General features: G+C 40.0%; 1 protein-coding gene across 4 annotated transcripts in view; it reads left to right on the top strand.

The window, feature by feature from the left end:
• ARHGAP6 (Rho GTPase activating protein 6) overlaps nucleotides 1–21,379 on the top strand; it is a 334,401-nt gene that overhangs the window by 254,790 nt on the left and 58,232 nt on the right. For 3 of the 4 annotated variants that reach the window (XM_062601142.1, XM_062601150.1, XM_062601153.1), the window contains exon 2: nucleotides 15,338–15,497. In XM_062601142.1, coding sequence (XP_062457126.1) covers nucleotides 15,338–15,497 — 160 coding nt within the window. Of the gene's footprint in view, nucleotides 1–1,915; nucleotides 1,972–15,337; nucleotides 15,498–21,379 lie in introns of those variants that run through there. The other variant, XM_062601154.1, reaches the window with a different exon arrangement.

Below are 21,379 nucleotides of genomic sequence, written 5' to 3' on the forward strand. Positions count from 1 at the left end.
CTGAAGCAGCATAGAGTATTTTGTGGCTGGATCAGACAGCTCAGATGTAAATAAAGCAGCTTTTTTGCATATGCAAATTGCTACCAGCTCTGTGTTTTCAGAGGTCTTAGGAATTCATCAAGTGTACGTGCAATCTAGGTTGTTGTACTTCTGCTACATTTTTGATTTTTGAATGAATGGTGTTGCCAGAATTTAGTGGGTATCACTTTGCGTGAATGTGGTTGCCCACGTTTTCTGTGAGGCTCTCCAGTTCAGTTGGAAAAGAATCTAAGAATGACTTTTAAAGTAATCAGCATTTTTCAATTACTTTTTGTGGAAATACAAAAGTTGAAAGTATTTTTATTCCAAATAGCATTGCTCTGTCTCCTGGAAGCTGTACTACATACAGGGTTTTTTGATAATTCAGATCCTTCCCAAGGAGCCATAATAGACTTTCAGCTCTCGAGAGCGTAGTGCTCACCCTCAAGATGAATGAAGGAGTAAGTCGTAAGAACCTCTGCTCATGATAGGAAAACGAGCCATGCGTGCAGAACACTTGAAAATCAACTTCCACGAGGCACAGAGTGTTTTTTGAATGAAAGTATCTTTGTGCTTAGATTTTTTTTTTTTTTGGGGGGGGGGGGCTTTTCAAACAAGCTATCAATTCTTCTGCAGAAAACACATCTCGTTCATGACTGTGTTTTAAGGCAAAAACTTGCTTTTCCACTGGAAAAAAATGAGATTTTAGGTTAATTATATTTGCAAAGCTATTTTTGACTGTCCCATGAGGCTTTTGTGGCCAGCATTGGTCCTTGGTGTAATAAGAGATCAGACAGAGGAATTCTTGGCTGCCTGTTAATGTGTCTCCTAATCCTCCGTCCATCCAGAGTGAGATGCAGGTCCTTGCAATTTTGCATAATTAAGAAACAAATCAGAAGTTGCATATTGCTTGTCTGTGAGTGACTAAATTACAATTTCAGAACTAGTTAACTAGTTTCTCAATGAGTGTTAGCCCTAAACACAATTTGAAGATATAAGATGAATATTTCCAAGGGCTCTAGGAGGAAATTATTCCAAAGTTGACAATGAGTAAGCTTATTTTCTTCCATTTTTTTGATGATTGATAGACTGTAATTTATACAGCCAATCCATAAACTGTGAACATTTTGTATTTATAAAATTTCAGCCTGAATGGCAATTTTTTAAAAATAAAGCTATTGAAACTATTGAAAAAATAGCTCAAAAAGGGGGGGAGGGGAAATTCCTCAAATATGCTAGTGGCTAATAGCAGTGTTATAAAAAAGGTTGCCCAGATGTAGACAGTGAACGGCAAAGTACCCTGAAATACTTTGATATGTACACTGTTGGATACTGAATACTGTGAAGAACTATGGTTTAAAACAGAACTTAACAAATATCTTTGAACTCTTAAGTTTCTGAGATGGAAAACTTTACTGTCAGCATATAGTTCTAACAAACAAAAAACAAGCTTTTTATCCAAGTTAGGGACTATAATTGTGTCTGGAGTTCATAAATACAAAGGAGACAGGCTAATTGGGTACTTCACAGCCAGTCTATTTTGTCTTTCTGCAGGCCACCCAAAAGGCTGGTGATTTTAGGATTGTTTGCAGAACCACTGCAGTGCAGAGCCCGGAAATGACAGTTTCTTTTTTGCATAGCTCTAGTTAGCGGGTTCCTGAATGAATATGTCTCCGATTCCAGTTACATAAATAAGAGCATTTTGTTCATTAGAAGAAATGCAAAAAGTAAAAATAAAAGAGATCTGGGCTGAAGAGACCTATTTTTGAAGAAAGATTACAAGAACTACAAATTCACAGCATGATTATGAGATGGCTAGCAGGACACTAATTTCAGGCTGCAGCTCTCTGAAGGAAAGAGATTAATTAAAGTTCAGCATCCTTGGTTTGTACTGGGATGTCAGCACCATCACTGACAGTACTTTTTTGAGACGGTTGTTCAGATCTTTTGCAGGTAAGTTAGGTGTGCTGCGCTGCTTAGTGTGCATCACACGGCATGTTCTTAGCACCACTCTGCTGTGGGTAGTGGCATGTATAAAAACTGGAAATGAAGGGAAGAAGCCATATGAGTTGAGGATTTAATGGTCTAATCTAAGAGGCTTTGGATCAGGGTGAGAGACAAGAAGCATCTGATTTGTGTATTTGCTGTTACTAGGTAGGCAGCAGGAATGATGCACAGCAGGAAGGTGGATGCATGCATTTCCAGTCTGAGTTCTGGTTCTCCTGCTCTGGCAGGTAGGAGGTTTACCGGCCTCGATTCAGCCTGTCCACTTTTAAAAGCGGACAAAGCATCTGAAAAAAAAGACATAGTCTCTCCTGCCATCACCATGAGCTGTGGTCCATGGTTTCCTGCTGCTCCGTGAGCAGTCCAATGAAGTAACAAGTCGTATCAGCTGAGACACAGAGCTGTCACTCAGGATGATTATTTGCTGAAATGCCGTGTAATACAGAACTGCAATCAAAATCATTGGTGATTCAATGTTTGTTTTTTCACAGATTTCCTACGCTTCCTGCCCACACGCTTCAGATGACAGCATTGTATGTGGGGAGTGTGAACATGAGAGACATTATTTATGAAAGAGTATCTTTATCAAGGTTTTTTTTCTGGCAAATTGTGTAAAATATTTGGTTTGTGTGTTGCTCTTATCAAAACCATGTTATTAATGCAGCTGGTGTGCTTGATTGAGCAGTGAGTTTTTTTAAAGGTGTTTTAGAAAACTCTGAAATAACTGTATGGGAAGGTCAGACGGCAAACACCAAATGCTGCGCACTGTGCTCCGAGGGATAACACCAGCTGCTTCCAGCATTCTTGTAGCTATTCCTAATAGGGAACATTTGCGCAGTTAGAGCCAGTTTTGAGTCTGCACAGCCATGTGGAAGAAGGATTTCTGAGGGGAGACATGCCCCTTCCTAACACTCCTTGTACTTTTTCAAAACACATCCCCTGAAATGAGAAGCAGAGAATTCGATTACAACTTATCTATCTCTGTCACATGCGTATGCACACACGCTTTGCAATGTAGCTTTCAGCAGTGTTGGGCTCTCTGGGCTTACTTCGAAGCAAAGAAATGAAAAGATCAATTTTTCCCCCGAAGATTCAAGACAGTGGAAGCCTCTGGCAGAAAAAGGTATCATGGGAGCCGTAGCTGCTCCAGCTGGGCTCTTTCTCAGACACTCAGTACACAGTTTCAGGACAACTACATTATTTGTACTTTATTCTTACTTTACAGAAAGTCATAGTTGAATTCAACTCTTAATTCAAATCTGCTTTGAGCAAATAATAAAGGACACTGAAGATGCAAGGAAACTTAGTAAATTGATAAGGAAATCTAATACGCTTATACGTAGTGTGGTAGAGGTGAGTGTTATGGAGTATTTATGCTGAATGTAGTAACAGGCTTGTGTTTTAATTTTTTTCTTGCTCTAGCTAAATTTGAAGAAAACAAAACAACTTTGACTCAGTGGGGGAAAAAAGTAGCACCGTACTACCTAGCGCTTTACCAGGCTCTCAATATCTCTTCCATGAACAAACTCAGGGCCCTCAAATATTATCTGTTTTGAGACTGGTTTCATGATCTTGCATGTTTTCATAGTTAAACTGAGAGGAATGAAGCCCAGGGAATGAGAAGTGGCATTATGTATTTAAACTAAGCTGCATAATGATGCTGATTTGAATTTGAATGGCTTAGTCACATCAGGGTTGGCGTTGAAGTCTGTGATAAGAAGTTTGTCATTTTGTGTAAGCGACTATAACCATGCTGGTTGTGAGCAAAATATACCATAAAGACTTCTTGAAAGTGGATGGTATGACAGTTACAACTGCTTAGGTTCAGTTTGGCAGGTAACAAGTTCTGTAAGCTTCATGCTTTATAGACATGAGTGTGTTGTCACTGTATTTTTAAGTTTCAATCAACTGCATAGAAGTAAGTGGAGAATAAGAGCTGTTCATCTTCTGGCTCAGTCCACGAGGAGCTTGTAACTCTAGCAATTGTTTCTGTTTTTCATAACAGTGGGAACTTTATGGGCTATTTTTCCCTCTCTCTGTCCAAAATAAATGTGCTGCTTAAAAACAAAGAATGGAATTGCAGACTAGCAGGCAGGCATGCAGTGTGAACTTGGGGTTCCTCAGACTAGAGGGGCAGTTCACAAAACATACCTGTCTCCTGAAAACTGATGTTGGAGTGCAGCAATTTTATTTGTATGGATCTGTTTGATACTTCCTTCTTGCTTTGGCAAGCCACATTTGAATGAGCCCCTGTATTAGTAGACAGTGGAGAGAGCATCAAGGTGCTCTCAACATCCTCCTAGATAAGCAATGAGTGGACAGTGAGGTGGATTGAGAACTGGCTCAAAGGCAGAGCTCAGAGGGTCGTCATCAGTGGCACGGAGTCCAGTTGGAGGCCTGTGGCTAGTGGCGTGGCCCAGTGCTCAGTACTGGGTCCCATCCTGTTCTTCTTCATCAGTGACCTGGATGAGGGGACAGAGTGCATTCTCGGCAAGTTTGCTGATGATCCCAAGCTGGGAGGAGTGGCTGACACACCTGAGGGCTGTGCTGCCATTCAGAGAGACCTGGACAGGCTGGAGAGCTGGGCAGAGAGGAACCTCATGAGGTTCAACAAGGGCAAGGGCAGAGTCCTGCAGCTAGGGAGAAATAACCCTAGGCACCAGTACAGGCTGGCGGCTGACCTTGTGGAGAGCAGCTCTGCAGAGAAGGACCTGGGAGTGCTGGTGGATGACAGGTTGACCATGAGCCAGCAATGTGCCCTTGTGGCCAAGAAGGCCAATGGTATCCTGGGCTGCATCAGGAAGAGTGTTGCCAGCAGGTTGCAGGAGGTGATCCTGCCCCTCTACTCAGCCCTGGGGAGGCCTCATCTCGAGTACTGTGTCCAGTCCTGGGCTCCCCGGGACAAGAGAGACATGGAGCTACTTGGGAGAGTCCAGCGTATGGCTACGAAGATGATCAGAGGGCTGGAGCACCTGCCCTACGAGGAACGGCTGTGAGAGCTGGGCCTCTTCAGCCTGGGGAAGAGAAGACTGAGGGGGGATCTGATCAATGTGTACAAGTACCTGAAGAGAGGGAGTCAAGGGGATGGGGACAAACTCTTTTCAGTTGTCCCGTGTGACAGGACATGAGGCAATGGGCAGAAATTGAAGCACAGGAAGTTCTGCCTGAACGTGAGGGGGAATTTCTTCCCCGTGAGAGTGACAGAGCACTGGACCAGGTTGCCCAGAGAGGTTGTGGAGTCTCCTTCTCTGGAGATCTTCCAGGCCCGCCTGGATGCAACCCCGTCTAACATGCTCTAGGTGACCGGGCTGAGCAGGGAGGTTGGACTAGATGATCTCCAGAGGTCCCTTCCAACCTTACTGAATCTGTGATTCTGTGATTCTGTACTCTTTACAGGCCTTTCCTGGTATGTGTACACTGATCTATCAATCTAACTTACTGTTATATATGCATTTCAGGGCCGTTTGGCATTGGTTAGTTCTACAGCTGAGGTTGTTTCTTTGTTAAAAAATTCTTAAGATGCTTCCTTGATACTTAATGGCAGATCAGCAGATGCATATGTGCCAAGTGTGATCCTTTTTTCTTAGAAAAATTCAAGCAGTGCTGAAATTCAGCTGTAAGCTGAAATAATGTCCTTTACTACAGGTTGCAAGATCCCTAAATCAGCCCAAAGGGAACAAACACTGTTTCAATACATAGAGAACAAAGAAAGAGTAATCACATTAGTTAAAATTAACAGCAATGCTGGTGAGTGCATATAAGCCACCCCTTCATACTCACAATATTTTCCTGGTTATTAGACTTTCTGATTTTCCTATTTAACTTTTGCCCAGTCTTCGCAGGAGCTCCAAGAGAGCCATAGAATTGTCAGAACAGCTGCCAGTGTGGGAGGGAATTCGATATCCCAGAGGTCAAAAAGAAAAAGAAAAAAAGAACCCTCCCCACCCCCTAAAACCCAGCCCCAACAAACTGGAGAAACTGGAGTCTATTGCTGAAACTCTGCGATTGACTTAGCAGTGCAGAGCTCTCCCAGGATGCCCGACAGCAGTGTGTAGGACAGGGTAGTGTGTGTGTGTGTGTGTTTGTGTGTATGTGTGTGTAAACAGAGCGCGTGTGAGAGCGATGAAACCCAAATGAAAGGGTGGAGTGGTTACGTAGCACATGAAATAGACTCCTAATCCCTAAAAGCTGTTTATTTACTTTCCACATGTCTGAAATGTGCCTCTCCCTGCCTCCAAAAGGTGTACATATTCTGTGTCACTAAAAGGCTGAAATGTTACTGGCTGACGAGAAAAACTCATGACTCAAAGAAAATTTCCCTAAGATTAACAAAAAAAAAAAAAAAAAAAGAGAGAGAGAGAGAGAGAATGCTTATGCAACACCTTTCTTTCAGCAAAGGTTAAAAGCTGACATAATAGCTAGTTCTGGCACAATAGCCTGCAAAATTTAAACTGAACTTATGATCTGGAAGTGGAAAGTTCACTTGTACGTGGAGACGAAACTCCTTAAAATAATATCCTCTCAGCGAGGAACAGTGCAGAGTAAGTGGATGGCCTTATCCTGCCCTAGCAGAAGTGTCCAAGGTAGGTCTGAGAATGGCCACTCATGTAATGAGTTTTGAGGGAGCCTGGAGGGACCGGAGAACCTGTACCAACATTATATATAGGAGTGGGAGTAAATATTGGAGTAGTCAGTAGCCCTCCGATTAAGGCACTCGCCTGGGAGAGGATAACGTCTGGTGCAAGCTCTTGCTCTAAACCAAATCCTACACAAGCTTTCTGTGTTTTCTGTGCTAAGTTACCGGGAGCTCCTCCTTGCTGGATTTCTTATGAAGTATGAATATTTTGAGATACCTTATTTTTGTTCCAGTTCAGACTAAAACCAATGGTTTTCCCCTCCAAAAAATAGAATATTGCTTTCCAGTAAGAGCTGGTATATAGAAAATCAAAATAGCTATTTTCCATGTGCTCAGCAAATCTCGTTTTCCTTAAACCAAAAAGCCCTTTCTTTAAGTGATGTCAGAGTTTATAGAAAATACTATTTCAGACCACTTGAAAAAATACAAATAGTGGTTTATATTGAATTAAAGGCTTTACTGTTGTTATTTAAATCCCAGTTCTTGGAGTTCTGAAATGAAATTATTTTATTTTACTTCATAATGAGATTCTAGCCATACACTAGAGTCGATAATGGAATTTTAGTGCGTCTTAAAGGCTCAAAATCCAGAAGGTAGACTAGAATACTCATATATATATATTTTTAATCTCATAATATATACAATACTCAGGTTTATATGATTTTTAAATGCTTAGAAATGACAACATGTGCTCTGTCATGCACATTCTGTTTTTCAAGTAAGAGTAGATCATTTCTCTAATATCGGCATTTTTTCTTTTATACTGAATAGAGAGTCCACTCTTGAACTGTTCAAAGCATTTGCATTCAAATTAATGCTTCTTCTTGGATGCAGAAACTGATAACTTCTATGTTGAGCTAGCTGAAATCCCAGGAATAGCAAACATTTTTCTTTCATCCATGTTTAAAACATGCCAGAGATCAGAAAATGCTTTTTTTCCTGTTTGTTTCATGGAAGCATTATATTACCTACCTATTCTACTACATCTTCAGGACCAGTAAAGCTACAGCTAGAACATTTGATTGTATTTCTTTATTTCAAATTAAAATTCATTGCTCAGGTAGTGTAGGCTTTATGTTTTCACTTGCTTTACATTAATCTCAATAAAGTTAGGAGAAAGAACAATATTTCATACTAAAAATCTAATCTGAAATCTTTGTATTTAGTAAGAACTTAACTCAAACAATGGTATGAATGCAAATTCTGCAGTGCATGGATATCTTCAGACTGCAAAGCCAGAGGGGATACTGCCGTATCAAGCAAAAACTGTCCTTGCTTTTTGGTGGTACAGGGAAGATATACAAACAAAATATACCTTTCTTTGGTGCATCGTAGGCTATGGTTTGTTCTTCAACTTCACAAGCAGTTGGACTTTGAGGGCTTGTGGGGGGATAGGAGTGCATTCGTATAGGTAGTACAGCCCAGAGCAAGGTCTGTTTAACGCAGCTTTGGCACTAGAAATAAACTCATGGAGCTACTGTATTTGATTTTGGGTCAGCCGCCACTGGCTTGCGGTGTTCACAGTATTCATACTTAAGAAGGAAACTGATTTTACATTTGGGAAAACTGTAACTCCAACCTATCAAAATACAGTATGCGATAGAAGCAGCAACTTCTTTTAAGTAACCCAGCCTATTGCAGAGCTCTGTGTACGGCATGCCATCTTACTTGTGACATGCCCTCAACCCAAAGACAAATGCAGAGTAGTGCAATATGGCTTAGACCTCCTTTATTGACAGAAGTACATAGAAATCTATTAACATGTTAAGACTGACAGAAATTCAGCTGTAACTCTGCAGTTGGGTCTAGGTTTTTAAGGCATTCTCTCTCCTTTGTTGGCATTCCCAAAGTTACTGAGCCCCTTCTAGTTCTAGTTGTGATGCTTCTGGATAAACTTCTCCAAAAATATTGTTATCTGCTGAAGAAATTTTAAAAAATGATCATGAATTTTGGTGCTTAATGAATATTTCCAACATTCTGAAGTTGGTTTCTTAGATAGGTAAAAAGGCCACCAGAGACTGGGCATGCTAGGGATGAATACTTTGCTAGTAATGTAACTGCATAGGCAATATTTATTTCACAACTTTCATAGTTATTCATATCAGAAAAATAACATCTCCACTATGCATAAGTGAATTTCTTAAGAAAATATGTTTAAATGTTATAAGCATGAAATAGTATCATGAGGTATTTGGAAAACTTTGGGAGGCTGATTGTAGAAGGAGAGGAAATATTTTTCCCTTTATTTTAGCAATTTTAATACTGCTGTGGAAGCATGTTCATTCTTCCACTCCCTGTTTATGCTTAGCCTAAAGATAGCAGAGCTTTTTTGAATTGATAAATGGAAATCACCAGCTGTAATATTTTGAAATGTATCTCTTTACCTGGGCACTGGTTCATGCTATCTTGCCAGATGAGGTATTTCTGCCGTAAGTGTGAATTCTGTCTCCCCTGTGGGGAAAAACCAGCATGCCTAACCCACGTGGGTTGTCTTGCTATGAAGAACTCAGCAATACAAGTCCTGAGTTCACTGAAGGCCAGCTGACAGTCCATAGCCTTGTGAACAAGACAGGATAAGCAGGAGCAAGGAAATGTCTCTATTTAGCAATGCTATGCTAATATTAATTACCATTTCAATAGTTTTGATACCTTAGCATTATTATGTACAGTGTGATCTTTTACCAAAATCAATGGATTTCTCTTTACATACATTATTTAATAGACATAAGTATAACACAGAATGATGTAAGTCAACACTAACACAAGATCCCAAACTGTAACACAGTATTATCTGGACTGTACTTTCTCTTCCTAGAGGAGACATTGTATTAACGGTTTTGCCACCGATGTCAAGGGGAACAGGATATCACTGTAGATAATGACATTAATTAAGCCAGATTTTTGTAGTGAAGTTTAATTGTTGGTGCCTCGTGCTTTACATGTCCGTGTTCAGACGCCTTCCTCTGAATACGTCGGTGTCATACGTTAAGTCTTGTGTTTCTTTGTGTTTTGGTATTAAGAAGCCTTTTTAGTAATCAGAAAGACTTGTCTCATTTTGTGCTACTAGTAGTCCCTTGGGAATCGGTGCTCAATTTGGAGATGCCTCGGTATTTGCATGGCATTAGTTGGCAATGTCAGCTGGAAACCACTGCTCAGGCTGCCACTGCAGCTGCCCTGGCTGTGGGAGAGCAGCTGGAAAGAAGGTGACAGAAAGAGTGAGACTCTACAGCGCTTACATCATCTGGTTGTTTCCCAGCTCGTGGTTAGTGTGCAGGTAATTATCTAGGGCGGCATCAAATAAAGGACGAGAGATTCGGTCCTTAACTGCATTTAATGCTAAAATGGGTATTTAACGTCGTTTATTTCCCCCCTCGCCATAATTCTCATCCTGTCTGGGAACAGTATTTTGTACATTGATTTCATATGAAAGGACACAGCTGTGCTGGAATGAATGGCTCTCATTTCAGAGTTGTTTTTGGTTGATACGAGCAGCAACAACGGGGAAGTGAGGAAGAGAGGGATTACATGTACAGACATGAAAATTGAGTTGGGGGGGGGAATATAAACTGTCAAAATCTGAGTGTTTATGGCTCAGGAGCCTGGAAAAGATTTTAGAGGGAGTTGAAATAAATCACAAAAGTTAAGTGAGCTTAGTGTGAAGATTTATAAAGTGGCAATTACATGCAGTTGCTTACAGAAATAATTAAGCAAAGAGAGTTAAGACTTTATAGTGTTATAGTTGCCGTGTTATCCACAATGTAATCTTTTAATGTGCAAAAATACTCAATTCTTTTACAGTGGAGGCATATCTAGCTACAAACACAAAGAGCTAAGTGTTGCTAGGGTCAGAGAGAAACAAATAGACGTAATTGGTTTTGATCTTAGTGGTTTCAAATGGATTTGAGGCAAGAGACTAATGAAAAGTAGATGGCTAATCTGATAATGGCATTTACCTAAATGAGTACAGGCTAAAGTCGTCAACAATAAGAATAATGCAGTAAGATAAAAATTGTGGGTTTTTTTTCCATCTTGCATCGAAATTTGTAATATTTTAAATCTCTATGTGAGGAGGGTGCATATCCCTCCACCCAGTACATGCTCCATGTTACTCACCTCAGCTTAAAACTCCATAGCAGCCAGCAGAGGTGGTCAGCAGTAGATGGATACCTACATTTTGGATTCCTTGACGTATTTATCAGCCAGTTTCTGCATTGTATAAAGCACAAGGGAACAACCCTTTACTAAAAGACAAGTGAAAGACCTTCTATTGGAGCTTCAGGGGAAAGAGGTCAAATACACAAGAACAGCCTGCACATGCCTGAAGAGTAACTAAAGCACATGATGTCGCGTAAGTCAGTACGTAGCATATATATTTATTTCAGAACCACTGGACAGCAAATCCATAAAAGACGTTTGTTTGAAATATGTTAGTAAAACTGCAGTGTGCATCTTGCTTACGACCCTGGACAAGACATATGGGAAAAGTGGATGGATTTTTAAAAGGCTCAAAATGCAGTTAATCATGCATCTCCTTTGCTGAGTCATCTGCTCTGGTATTGCTTACCCAATAAGTGAGCTGCTTGGGTGCATGTAGGAAAAGTTTAGATGTTAGTGGGAGGGCCAGGAAGAAAAGGCAATTGAAGCTGGAGACTTCTGAGGGGAAAGAAGTGGCTGATTGGTAGGAGAAATGGGAGAAGGCTTTTAGCCTGGTTGCGACTTTGTGAAAGTCAATTGTAAAAGCACCTTTAGAAGTAGGTTGTGTCCTATCAGACTGATCATTTTATCCCTGGGCTATATTTCTGTTTATAGTCTTCTCTATTTTTTTTTCCTTTTTGGTGATGAAGGAACCATTTGCAGACCATGTTCTAGCCAGTCCTACAATAATAGAGAAAATCTGTCTATAAATGTCTGATCACAAATGGAGGACATGGACTGTAAAAAATAAGTTACCCTGACTACAGAGTCTTCTCTTAGGCTTCTCCAAAGAGCTATGTTAGGGCATTGGTTGAAGTAGACTCTGATAAAGTGTGCCTCCTCTTATGGATAGAAAAAATAGAAAATATTCTGCTTCTCTGACCTGCCTTTCCCTCCTTTGACTGCTCCATGCAATGCCAAATAGCTTTAGGCATATGTGACTGATGTAATTGCACTAGTACCTGTTGTCAAAGGGAGCTTGACTTTTCTGGACCTGTTCCAGGCCTGGTTGATTTTACAGTAATTTATAGGCCATACGTAAAATTCTCCAGTGTGCTGGAAAGAAGATAGGGTCTTTAATTTACTTCACATCACATGAACAAAGCATAGGAGTCTATGAATAGGTTAAAGTATAAAATACTGTGTTTTGGCTCATAGAAGACACTATGATATTTATTTGCCAAATAAAACAGATATTTTCAAGGCAAAATTTCTTGAGCCTCTCACTTCTTCAGCAGATTAGGAGGTCCCATTGGCCCTAGTGCACAATCTTCCAAAAATATTTTAGTTAATTAGTAATGTGTTCCATTAGCATAGTAAAAACCTATGTTAATGTGACCTAGTAGAGATTTTATCAAACACATCAAGTGTAAAAGAGGAATGTTTTCTTTAATGCACAGAAACTGGACAGAATGATTCCAAGTTCTTTATCTTGACTTAGCGATCTGTTGTACCGATTGAAGATATATGGCTTGCATTGTATCATTTTTTAGCCAAAGAGGGCCAACACAGTGAGTGCCATGAACATTTTGGAAGCTTGCAGGCCGTCAAAATAAAAATGCTCATGTTGAAAGGAACAGCCTTCACGATCGTGTTGGAGGCTTTTTTCTTTCACTTGGTTTTAAACCCTTGACCTCATGAAAAAAAAAATGAGGTGGGATGCTCCCATATGAAGGTAAAATTAGCCAGGGTAGGATTCCTGAGCCAGTGCCAAGTTGGCTGATTCGCTTGTATAAAGCAGCACAGCTCTGTGCAAAGAGGCTTACTTGGGTCCCAAAGGCAGGATAGTCACATCAACGCAGTGCTGTACTACAGCTAGCAAGGACTGTCTCTCAAGGTTAAACCCTTCTGGCTGGGCCCAGCAGTTCAGGTTCGGTATTGCAGTGATACGACTTACTGCTTGCACTTAGAAAGCTAACTCAGGGACACAGCAGAGGCTGCAGAACTACCTCCCGAGGTAGACCTACCCTTTGTAATGTTTATCCCCCAAAAAGCAATGACTCATATGTCCATGCAAAATTCCAGGTAAGCAATGTTTATTTAACTTGTGATAATTCCTAAAAGTCCCAGATATCCCTTGGATTTTTTGCTCTACAGGAAACAGAATACGTCCTAAAAAGCTTACAGTCTTAGGTACCTCTGTTACATCAGCATTTTCATGGATAGCCTTAATACTTCCAATTCCTGTTCCAAAATTAAGTGTCATGGTTAGAATTTTTTTATGTTGGACATACATCAGTGGTATTTTTATTTAGGAAAATATTCCTCTCAGAGAAATAGTTAAAAGTACTCCCAAATTCTATGATAGATCTGTATTTCAATCTCTTTTTTTACCAGTTTGGATATAGAACATTATGTACATTATATATCCATGTGGATGAATTGCATATGTCTATACTTGTAAAGTTTTTCTTTTTGCATGACCGGGGTTGGAAACATAGTTTCTTCGTATTCATTGTCTGATTGTGGATTCTGTTCTTGGTCACTTTTAACTATAAATGACAGCAGCTTTTTAAAAAAAAAATGTAAACATTTCCTTCCAGTTTTACAGATGAGCATTATGTGAATCTTGCTGTTTTGATTTTGCTTGAGTAAAGCAAGTCAGCTTCCTTTGAGTAGCTTTGCAAACTTTTGGTTTGAGATTGCTAGATCCAGCTGGTCAACAATGACACAGTAAAAGTGCAGGAAGAGAGGAGCAGGCAAAAAAAAAGGGACAATTTCCAGCAGTCAGATACTGGACTAGCCTCAAGTTTGCATATTTGGTCCTTACATATAGTACCGTAAAGAAACTGAACATAGTATTGTTATTCGTCAAATATATAGGTATGCAATTGTACAGATTGAGGTAACAGCTTTCCTTATGATGGTTACCTAATGCCATATAAATAAAAAGATTATTATGAAAAAAGCTTCTTGCTGATCTCCAATATAGTTCACACATCATAAGGAAAGATCTTTAATGCGTAGTTCCTTTAAGCTATTTTGCAGTACAGTGCTGCGTATTTGTGAATGGTTTGTCCAGACAAATCGTTCACAAATATGCAGCACTGCATAGCAATATAGGTTATATATTTGTAGGTACACACACGCGCACGCATATGTGTGTGTGTGTATATATATATATATATAGACATATGTACATATATATATATACCCATATGTATATTTATACAGGTTATATACATGTATATAGGCAAAATATCCTGAAGGCGTATGCACAAAGATGTTTATATCCAATGGTATGCATAGCTACTGAATAAAGTCAAAATTTACTTATCTTCATGTAAAGCATTTTAACAAATGTCTTTTGAAAAGGTTGAGGGACATCCTTTGACTATCGATGTGTATTCACAACACATGAATTGCAAGTAATTGGTGAAAAAATGAGAGTTCCCTGAAGGTATGGGTGTTAAAATTCAAGCTAAAAATAGGCACAGTGAAAATGAAATCTGTTAATTACTGTGTTGTGATGAATGGCAGGTTGTTGGATTTGTTTTTATACCTCAGTTGATGTAAATCAGTGTTACCTTTATTACACTTACACCAAACTGGCTTACAAGCTTGATGTTTATTTTTTAATATGGTTAGAATGAAAAAAAAAATCTTTCTTCCCCTGTAGTGCTAAAACGTGCTGCTTGGTGATGCTTCAGTGAATTCCAAAACTCTTGCTTGAAGCTAGTTATCAGCTTCTAAGCTTGTCTGTATGCTTCCACTTCTGTTTGACTGATGATTACTTCTCTCACCTGCACTAAGTAGTAGCTAAGATAGTAGCTTTTTATGTATGTTATCACAGATGGGAGGCAGAAGATCTACAGCTTTTGATTTGATTTCCAAACATAATTTGTACATTCCAGAGGTGCAGCTCATTGCGTGTTGTTTTGCTGCATAAATTTTAACACGTGCTTGATTACGGCTTTTCGAAAATGTGAAACATCTTGTCCTTTAGTCTGGTCTGAGCATGATAGCAGGGGATGTGTGAGCAAAGAGGAGAGGCTGTGCTTGTGTGCCCTGGGAAGAGCCCTGTGCAGTGGCACCAGTGCGTGGTGGGAGATAAGCTGCATGCCATCAAGGGGTCTGTAAAGTTGTCGGGGTCGAACTGATTATGCAAAGAAAGGAGTGAAATGACAATAAAGCACTGGGCAAAGAAACCAAACTAGGGGAAAAACAGAGAAGGGGTCCACCCCCACCCCCCCCCTTTTTTGTGCTTTTTTGTGCTTTTGGTTGCTGGAATCCAAATATTTTTGCAACAACACTTGGTTAAATGTTTTCCGGCAGAATTGACTTTTTGTTTTGTATGTCTGTGCTCCTTTTAAGGAATGTTGGTCTTAGGAAAACAAAGAAATTTTGAAGGTTAGAGATGTCCAAGAAAGTGGCCTTTTAGAAAAAAAGGACCTGTGTTTTTCCTAGCAGTAAAAGAGATGGGTATGTTTATTAAACTGCGCATACCATATGATGCTTCATATTTTTCCATTTGACTTCCTGTAGGGTGATTTCACTTGGAACAGCATGTCAGGGCGCAGCGTTCGGCTGAAGTCAGTTCCTGTTCAAAGCCTCTCCGAGCTGGAGCGAGCCCGACTACAGGAAGTGGCTTTTTATCAGTTGCAGCAGGACTGTGACCTCAGCTGTCAGATTACTATCCCCAAAGGTAAGAGTCTGATAAACTGTTTCTGTTCAGTTCGCAAAGCCTCCTCTTGCTAAACCACTGCCTTCGTATCACAGTAATAAAGCGGAGAAGATTTACACTGGTTATTCCGCAGACATTATCATATATTTAATCTTTATTTAAACAGCATAACTGTAGAAATGACTAGTAATTTTGTTGGTCTTTCACTATTATGCCCATACTGAGCCACTTGGTGTGGGATCATTTGCTCAAGGACAGATACCTACTGTATAGATAACATCTAAGATCTGACCTGTTCATCCTAGGATTCCTTCATACTCAGTTGAGAAAAAAGGCTTTCCTTGTACTTCCTGTCATCCAAAAGGATACATCTAAGTAGATCAGATAGAGCATGCCCCAGAAGTGGCTCTTTAGTTCTGTTGGCTCTAAAGCCAAGGAAGCCAGGCTCAGATAGGCAATGAAGACATCTGCATCAAGTAAGATGAATCCTCTCCCAATTTTCCTGACCACAGTGGTGGTTATTTCCTAGAATATAGGTTAATTTTAGCATGTGACACTGAACACCTAAAGAACAAGACACTCACTGAAAAGGAAAAGCTTAGCTGTCAGGGTCCTGATGCTGGACAACTGCACAGAAACCTATACTTAGGTTACTGTGGAAGAGGTCCAAACCTTACTGAAACTAACTGGAACGTTTCCATTACTTTTTGTAGACTGCAGATCAGGGCTAGCAAAGATAGCTGTTGTGCTATGATACGATCATCTGCAAGTCTGTTTTTCCTGTGTGTCTTTCCAGTTGCTGTATACTTTTATATATGGAATAAGAGGAGGCCACTCTATTCTCACCTTTGTCTGTGACCAGAGGTATTGTGTGGCAGCATACGCACAGTAATGCCACAGGAACAATTTTTGAATGAATCAAAGTTAAGCAGAACAAAAGTTTCCAGTGTATGAAAATAATGAAGTGGAGAAGAACAAATGTAAGAGACATCAGCCTGGATATTCTTGAACTTCTTAAATCTGCAAAAACTCCCGCCAAAAATAAGAGTCCAACTTCCAATTACAGATGGCCAAACTTTGTATCAGTTTGTAGTGAGATGGATAGTCAGCTTCTCCACAACTCCTTTGATCCCTCAAAAAATACTCTATCAATATGACAACAATTTTACAGAACATTCAAATAAGAAATTAGATCACTAAGGACACTGTAGTATCTTTTGGCAACCTGAAATCCAGTGGGTGATGGATATACATACATACATACATACATACATATATATATATTTAGAGAGAGAGAGAGAGAGGAAACGCATCCAAGACAACAGAGTATGCATATTAATATTCAGAAACTTTGAGCTTTGGAGAATGAGCATTTGGTATTATTCATATGTACTCCTCCCTGTTTCCTGATAGGAATGGCATACAAGACCAACTGTCTAGGAAAGCCAGGGTCTCTGCCCATTCAGCCCAATCTTGCTCTGTAAGACCTTGTAGTAAAAAAGAGTCATTGGCTACTTAGCACAATGCCAGGGCCTCAGATGGGCACTGTTGCATCTTTCAGGTTCAAATCACACACAGGAACAGCTTTTATAGTCACAACGCTTATATACATGTATAATGTGTAATTATATATACCGAGCTGAAAGTATCATTTAAAGTATCATTTCAAGCATAAGAATACTGTAAATTTTGGAAAAGCATCTCATAATAAAAGGTACTTTCCTGAGTTCCTGTTTCAATTCTAGTTTTATTACTGACTCCATCATTACATGTATCTTTTGCTTCAGTTTAGACAAGGAATAAATTACTCTATTCTATCAAATTAGATTTATAAACAATATTATTGATAAGAGTCTAATTATCTCATATCTGCATACTTGCTCTGAACAACTAATCATGAGTTTTTCTGTGTTTTAAGGTATGTAGGGTGAATGAATAGCAGCTGCAATCCAGTCTTAAGATACTGTAGTACCAGCTGTTGAAGTGAATGAAGGTAGCAGCCAGAACTGGAAATCATGTAGTATTTAACAGTCCATCCTGTTTCTAAATTTGGCACCAAAGACATTGCAATATATATAAATAATAATCACTCTGTCGTTCCATCATCCTACATCTGTGCCTGTGCTTCAGTAGGAACATATGAATCTACTATATTCCTAAGTTACTACAGCTTAGTTTGGGCCCTTTGTAGAGACATTTCAAAAGCATAGGCCATGTTCCTATTTCTCTTCAATAGCAGGGAATGCAGAATTATGATAAGAGGCTACAGGCAGCCATCCCAGTTGATTTCCTAACATCATTGGACTGCATAAATGTTTTAGCAGTGTGAAACTGGCTCAGGCACTCTGGGCAGGCAGGAACATAAATAGCATAAAACTAAATCACAGCCATTTTTGCCTCAAGTTAAGAACAGACTAAAAGTTGTTAAGTATTCTCAGGAAAAAAGGGTGAATTGTGTTGGGCCAAATTCCCAGAAGAGCTAGCACTATATATTTGGCAGAGCTGGAGGAGCTCTCTAGAGCTGGAGAGATACAAAGGTATGCTGTACAGCTCTCTTCCACCTCGGAGAATGTGGCAGAAAATTATTCGGGAGCAGTTTAGTGGTCCTATGCCTATCTATGCCTTAGAAAATACAGACTGCTGTTTCAAAATTTCACGTTCTTTGTGGTTCCTTGATTGTTCTTCCAAACTTGCAAATGAATGTCAGCAAGCTTATGCCTGCTGGGCATTTGCTTCCTGTAGGTGACTGAGTAGTAATTACATTTACCAGCACACACAAGCACTGTGGAGGTGAAGATCCCTTGTTCTTAGGTAACCAGTGTTTGCACCAAACCCACTGGCCTGGGAGTTAGGACAGAGCACAGCAGCATCTGCTGCATCTCTGCAGCAGTTCGGGGCCTCTCTGATAAAGTTGCAGTTCTCCTGTGCTCGTGAGCCTCCTTTGCTGCAGCCAGCATGGTTGGCACTCGTGGGGCACAGCCAGCCGCTCCGGGAGGGATGTGCAGGTTGTCACACCTCAGATATAATCCCTTCCTGCCACTTCTGCTGCAGCCAGGAGCCCTTAATGATGCACGTCACGACCATCTATACGTTAAATGTCCTGAGGTCAGAGGCAGAGGACACCTCTTCCCATAGAAATTTATAGGCATGTCATTTTAAATATCTTTAGCTCACACTTCAGTAGGTGATTAAAATGAATTGAAAATGGTCAAGAATCATTATCTTGATGTAGACAAGTATTTAGATCTCTAGCAGAGAGACACTTTGAGTTTGTTCCTTTGTTTTCTTGATTTCTATCAGCGCCATATCTTTCTCTCATACTCTGTAATCAACATCTGTCCTGGCTCCCCTGTCACTCCCCCATCTGCCACCAATAACTATACCTAATATTGTTTATATTCTTTCTTGGGTAACTTATTAAGTGGCAAGAAGCTATTATTTCCAAGCAAAGGATTATACAGTTTCTCTACTGCTACAGTTATTTAGCAGATTTTTAATTAGTTACCTGATGTTCTGAATGGAACAACAGTACAATTCTGGTGCAACTTCTTTACAGTTCCTGTTTAGAATATACTCTATTTTTCTCATTTCAAGAAAGTCAAGTCTTCTCTTTGTAACAGCAAAAAGAAAACAGTGATGAAATTCACATCAGATGCGCTTGCATCTTTGTAACTTTCAAATTATGCATGCCCTTTTGGGTAAATATTGAGAAAAATGAGCCTTCGTAAGAAGGTTGGTAACTCAAGTGAGATGGCTCTCTCAAAGGTGGTGTCAAAGAGGAGAGGCACTCTTCCTTCCCCTATGCTCCTAGTTTCCAGATATCTCTTGAGCAGAGGAGGTTTTGGAGCAGGTTTGTTTGGAGCGCTCTCCTCAATAGCTTGCAGTTTTAACTGTCCTCCATTCACAGCAAAGTGCGCTTGGTACTGCTGCACTCCCCTAAACTGCAAAGAGCCTGGAAGTCTATGTTGGGGAGCTCTGGTAGGTGCCACTAGGGCCTTAACAATTAAGAAAAAGCAAGGAATTAGGGCTCAAACCCTAACTCAAGCCCTCAAGTGTCTGGCTTGGTTTTCATTTACACTGCGAACGTATCTTGTAGGGACTTGAACAGGATTTGGGAACCTAGGGTTGCTGCTGCAGTTTTCACATCTCTCTAGTAAGGAAGAGACCGTGGCTGCTTGGGTTGTTCTCAACTCCTGTCTTCTAGCTCTACAGCAGTGCACGAGAGGAATTGTGGAGGGAAGGAATAAATGAGGAAGAAAGACGTGCTCACTACTAATTCTGAATACTCCTTGGATAGTTGTGCGTTAACCAATGTGATATGTAAATATAAATCACTGAGCTACTTTTTGTAGTCACTACTTAAGAAGATAAACAAGGGAGAGATACATGGATAATTAGAAAGTAATGAAGCTTGTACAAATAGAGCCGCAGAAAAAGAAGCCAAAGGCATCATAGGAAACTAAATACTATCTACAAACTGTTGCATATACATGACCTGTATTCTGAGGCATCTAAGGCACTGATTTGTGCCTGTCAATGAGAGAGCGGGGGGGAGAGAGAGATAGAGAGAGTTTTTTGGAAACATTGGGAGAATATCTATTAAAAAAGTGGAAAAAAATATGTAGGTAGTACCAGTGCTCAGGCAAGTAGATATAGCTGAATTTCTGTAGAAAGTTTGACCATCCCATGAAAGCCCATCAAATAGTATTTTAAATTGATTTAGAGGTGACTGAGACTGTCAGCTCATAAGACAGAAGAATGATCAAATGCCTGTAAACAATGCTTCATGTTGAAAAGCAGTGCATCTGGATGAAAATAAGGGTCAAACTGGATCCTCAGTTAATATTTAAAAATTTTTTATTTTGTCCATTTGCTTTTTTCATGTTTGTCCTAGTAAATTGTAAAGACAGAATGACTTCACCTGGATTTCTCATTTTCTAATTTACCATTTCTTTGAGAGCTTATGTTTTGGAAGAGAACAGTGCTGGGCCTGGGATGCAGGAACAGTGAGTAGGATGTGTGCGCCGTTAGGGCCTAGTTCTGTGAAGCGCTGTGTCCCCCGGGTTGCCAACTAACCAACCCTTCCTGACTTCTGTGGAAGAGAAGTTGCTCTGTCAATATTAAAATGATGCAATAACCACTGTCTGCTGAGTCCAGCCAGCTCAGCTACTACTCTCTGTTAGGTCAAGTCCTATCTTTTCATCTATGTTTTGCCTTCTCCTGATGGTGTTGCTCGTGCTGGCTACCTCAGTGCTGAGGAACTTCTCTTGATCTCAGTAGAGCAGAAGTATAAGAACAATGCGTGTTTCCTCATGCACCTTTCTACCTGTACCAGGTCAGATGCAAATTTGGCTAGGATCTCCAGTGACTTAGAAACAGCATTTTAGTTTCTGATCTATTGCTGATTTGGTAACAAGTTTTTTATTTCTGAGACAATCGATCTACCTCTTTGGGAAGAAATGGCCACTTTCAAATCACAAAGCACAAATTGTTGTTGATGTATGGTATGTTTCCTTATGTGTCACTGTTTTCTTCGTAGGACCAACAAAGAATATTGTGATAATTGTGAGTTGATGTTTTCACAAGAATAAATCTCTTGTAATTCCCAAAATTGTTAAATTATGTTTCTCACTGGTAATACTGTCACATGCTGTAGCCACCTGGGCAACATTACAGCACAGTAAACATCTCAGTATAATTAGACAAATTGTATTATTACTATAATAATGATCTAGCTGACTACATTGTCCTGGGATGTGAAAGAAGTATGTGCTCTTATCACACCAAGCATTTTCTCCAAAACTCTGGGGAAGGACTGTGGCTGACGGAGAACTGAAACTGTTATAAGCACATAGGAGTCTTGTGTACTGGGAACTTCCCCCAGGGAATTTCCTTCCTCTTTC

The sequence above is a fragment of the Rhea pennata genome, chromosome 1 (assembly GCF_028389875.1).
Source record: "Rhea pennata isolate bPtePen1 chromosome 1, bPtePen1.pri, whole genome shotgun sequence".
NCBI lineage: Eukaryota > Metazoa > Chordata > Aves > Rheiformes > Rheidae > Rhea > Rhea pennata.